The following is a 4,481-nucleotide window of genomic DNA, read 5'->3' on the forward strand; positions in this document are numbered from 1 at the left end:
GGGCCGGATTCGGCTATTGGGCTGATGGTTGGAAACCAGGCGGAGAGCACTACATCTATCCCAACCACTTGGAGCAGCCCCGAAATGTGCAGGAGTCTCTCATCCCACACACCTGAGCTGGCACCTGCTCCGACCCAGAGCGCGTCCCAACAACTGTGACGTGGAAGAGTGGAGAGCTGTGACTTTACCGCGGCCTCTGTTCTGGTCCCGCCCTAAAATACAGATTCAGTCTGACCTCGCCCATGCAGACCAGTACTTTAGGCAGAGGGTTGAAAGTGGTAAAATAGGACAGAGGCTGAACGTCAGAGGCTTCCCTTACGGGCTGAGTGACTCTAGGGAAGTGACCCCCCCTCTCTGAGCTGCAGCTCCCACATAACATGGGAATGTGAAAGCTACCTCTGGGCTGGGCTTTCTGGTTCCTAAGAGAACAGATGGAACAGATTCGGCTCGTGGTAGGTACTCAATAAATCATAAATCAGGTACGCGAGCAGAAAATAAAACCAGGAAGCCCACCAGCCTTAATTTAACAGGAGCCATCCAGAAGGCAAATGGAACCTCACTTAGGCTGCCTCGCAAAGGATATTGGAACGGAATCCATTCCAGCACACTTGTGCTTTGTTTTATAAGTGGTGGTTCTGCTGTGGTCAGGAATGAATCACACTCTACAGGCGCCCTGGGGTTAACTTCTTGGAAATTCAGAAGAAGGTGAGACTCTTCAGACTCCCCGAGGGCAGCTCTGAGGGCCCTGCCGACAAGGCTCACCCCAGCCCTGAGGCCGCCTGAGTGCCCGCTCCACACACTCCCCGAGGCCCGACTGCGGGCCACACGTGGGGAACACAGAATTAGACTAGACCGCATCAGTTCAGTGCTCACTGTCGTCTGGGAAATAGCATGTTCTATGTATACCTTGCTTTCTGGGGCTCACTCCAAAGGAAGTCTCTGTTTTGAGAGATCAATTTTTCAGTTGAAACCTCAGGAAAAAGGGAAACCCCAGGAAGAAGAGAGCAAAATTTGAATGCAAAATTAGCGCATTTCTCCCATGTCCATCTCAATGACATGAGAGACCGACTGCATTGTCTTCTCAGAGAGCGGGCACCCACACCTGAGCCACCTCCACACTGTGGGCCCTGCACAGCTGTCTCCGTCTCAGTGAAGGCCAACGTCAAAAAATGTTTTTTAATTGTACAGGAAACAGGTCCATTCGTGGTTTTAAGCCCAGTAAGTCAAAGTTTGCTAACAGCCCGCCTGTAGGTTAGTCTGTCTGGGTGAGGCAGATGAGGGGCTGACAAGCAGGGAGAAGCCCCCCCATAACCCTGTGAGGTTCAGCAACTGGTGTGTCACCCCAGAGGTGAGATTGTCCCTGTCACTGTTTGCAGACAACTCCCCTCAATTACCCCGGGGAATTTCTAGCCAGAAACAAGGAGGTGCTCACTCCGAGCATAATAATGAAGACAGGGAGCTTTTTCACCTGGAGCTGAATTTCTAGCCAAGAACATCCTGGGAACTGAATTCCAGTGATTCACCTGAAGCCCTGAAAATTCAGCGCTTGTTCAGGGAGTGGTGAGGGATGGAGCGAAAGACACCTTCATGTGGCTTCATTTCTAGCAACAGACCAGTGACAGCCCCCAGTGGTTTCCAGGAAAGGGGAGCATGGCCGCGGTCCCAGCACTCACCTAACGCTGTGTTTCTTCTTCTCAGGGGGGAAGAGACAGCCGCTCTGGATCGCCCATGGCCAGACGCTGAGCCTGATTCCTGCTCTCGAATCCTGTCCTGGCTTCTTAATAATCCCGCCCTAGGATTTTAACACTGTCTCATCCAGTCCACCCCTCGTTCTAGACACGACCTCTCGCTAGTGCCTTGGCCTGTGCACGCAGTCGGGTCAGGCACGCCGCATCCTACTGGCAGTTTCTGGCTCTCGGCTGCATGGAAAACACAAACACAAAACAGTTCAACTGTTCCTACTCTATGTCTGAAGACAAAGTGTCCTGGAGTCTCATTCTGCAGCGACGCGCCAGGCGCCCTGGAGCCCGAGCCCCGTGGCGCCGGCCTCGTCCCACTGACCCTCCGTCCTTGGACTTGCTTTGCACACTGACCCATCCCCCGGCTTCGGGCACTGCTGGGAGGCACTACTGTGACACAGGACACGTGCAGGTGGTGGGACTGTGGCCACGCTTCCCCCAGTTCCTTTCCCTGCCCTGACTCACCTCCAAAGGCCCCTTCACCTCCTAACAGGACTAGGCAGCAGGAGTGGCGTCACCCCCGCGGGAGCTTTGGTACGTGGATGCCGGTGGGCAGCTTGGAAGAGAGCAGAGTGATGGGTACAGAGGCCCCGTGGGCTGCTCCCACGCCAGAGGGGCTGACCTCGTGTGTGATGGAGAGGGGAAGGAGGCAAAAGGGCCGGGCAGTAGCCTGGGGCAGGAAACAGGCGAGGACATAGCAGGGACCAGAGTGGTCCCTACAGAGCCCTGTTTCATCACCAGAGCCCGGCTGAGAGCTCGAGGAGACCTCACAGAGAAAGTGGACTGTAGGAGATTTTGGGGTGGCCACACAGTGTCACCCTGGTCACTGGAAAGCTGACCGTGACAGGTGGCATGCTCAGCATGGCAGTGCACATTGCAAACACTAACCTCATAGAAGAATAACCCTCGGTGTGCTTGCATCCGGGGAGTGAATGTGCTGTGTGACTAGACTTAGTAGGGCCCTCAACCTACCCCCGCCCGGGCCCCTGATCCTGCCCTTGCCCCTGATACTGCCCCTGCCTCTGACCCTGAACTTAATCCTGCCCCTGCCCCTAACCCTGACCTTGCCCCTGACCCTGATCCTGACCCTGACCTATGGTTGGGCCTGGCTACTGAGGCTAGAAAAGCTGTCCTCTGCACAGTACCCTTCTAATGTGAGTGGACACCCCCTGCCCCTCCATAACATACTGATTGTGCCTTTTGAGTTTTAGTGCCTCTTCTCAGCCTTCCCTCCAGATCCCCTGCAGCCTCCTTCTACTCTAGAATGAAGATGAGGAGTGGCCTCCGTAGGGCCCCTCTAATCCCATCTAATCCTGAACGTTGAGTGTGGGTTTATATAATGTCTATTAACTCATAGCCTCAGTGATGAGAAGGTAACAACAACAACAAAAAAAACACCCAAAAAAACAAAACAAAAAAACCTTTGGGAAACAAAACCTCCAATTGCTCAGCCCGAGCGGTCTGCGTGAGCTGATGTTGCTGTGAGCCCCATGCAGATGACCCCAGACAGCAGCCATGGCTGTCACGGGGAGAACACACTGTTCTTGAATAGTGACATAAATAAACTTTTAATGATACTCGCATGGAGTCTCTTATTTGCGTCCGTGGAACGTGAGCCCACATGCCGCGATCGTCACACCCGAGCGAACGCGGTACAGACCTGTGGTCATGGCACACAGCACGCCAGTACCTCCAGCAGGTGCGATGTCATCGCATGGCTCTAATTGACGAGAAGGTGGGACCTGGTCACTGTGAGGGCGTCGGTCTCTGATGCACCAGGAAGAGAATCTTCAAGTTATTTTTAAACCAACTTTCAAAAAATACATTTTTACTGATTTCAGAGAGGAAGGGAGAGGGAGTGGGAGAGAGACAGAAACATCAATGATGAGAATCATTGAGCAGCTGCCTCCTGCACACCCTCTACTGGGGATCGAGCCCGCAACCCAGGCATGTGCCCTGACCAGGAATGGAACCATGACACCCTGTTTCATAGGTCAACACTCAACCATTGAGCCACACCGGCTTGGCTAAACCATCTTTTACTGCATTTACCAGTGAGCACCATGCTCATGTGAAGTAAGGAATCTCCGACAAATTACTTTTTACATTTTATCTTGCAGAAACATTGACAAGTGATTTTGGGAATGTTTGTTTATAGTTGGGTTGGGTTACAAGAATTATCTTTCAAAAAGATCCACTAAAATGATTTTTTATTTTGCTTTGCTTTTGACAAAACCATGGGTTCCTTTCTGTCTCAGTAGCAGTGTTGTCGAACTCTGTGCATCTGTGAAATTCAGCAAGGGCAGCTCCGGGCGGGATAATGGCAGGGCCTCCAGCCCATGTCTGCCTCAGGGGCAGGCAGCCCCACCGTGGGGCTGAGGGACTCCAAGCCAATACTGACCCAAACTCTTCCTTTTTACTTCTCCCCCAAACCTCCTAGGATGGAGGAATTTGGAAATTATGCAGAAATAATTAATTTATAAATGGTCGGTGCCAAGGCTCAGCTAACCCGAGGTTCCAAGTCACCTCACGTCTCAGATTCGCACAAGATGCTGGGCCAAGTCACGCCTTTGTGTTTAAATGCAAACAATCTCACAAGAGAGCCAAGTATTCTGGAAAATTCACTGGGAGAAGCACTTTAGGTAATTGAGCAATTCACTGTAGAGGGAGTACATTTCCCATAATCTGATCACCTGAAATAGTCCCATCCCACCACCCCCATATTTAAAAATGATTAGAGCA

General features: G+C 52.2%; 1 protein-coding gene across 5 annotated transcripts in view; it reads left to right on the top strand.

The window, feature by feature from the left end:
- The window catches only part of MBP (myelin basic protein), a 73,490-nt gene extending 70,174 nt beyond the window's left edge, over positions 1–3,316 (top strand). For all 5 annotated transcript variants that reach the window (XM_006761904.2, XM_015562755.1, XM_015562753.1 and 2 more), the window contains one exon: positions 1,699–3,316. In XM_006761904.2, the coding sequence (XP_006761967.2) occupies positions 1,699–1,743 (45 nt within the window). In that variant the 3' untranslated portion in view covers positions 1,744–3,316. The remainder of the gene's footprint in view (positions 1–1,698) is intronic.
- The last annotated feature ends 1,165 nt before the right edge of the window (positions 3,317–4,481 follow it).

This window comes from Myotis davidii, unplaced genomic scaffold (genome assembly GCF_000327345.1).
Source record: "Myotis davidii unplaced genomic scaffold, ASM32734v1 scaffold96, whole genome shotgun sequence".
Classification (NCBI taxonomy): domain Eukaryota; kingdom Metazoa; phylum Chordata; class Mammalia; order Chiroptera; family Vespertilionidae; genus Myotis; species Myotis davidii.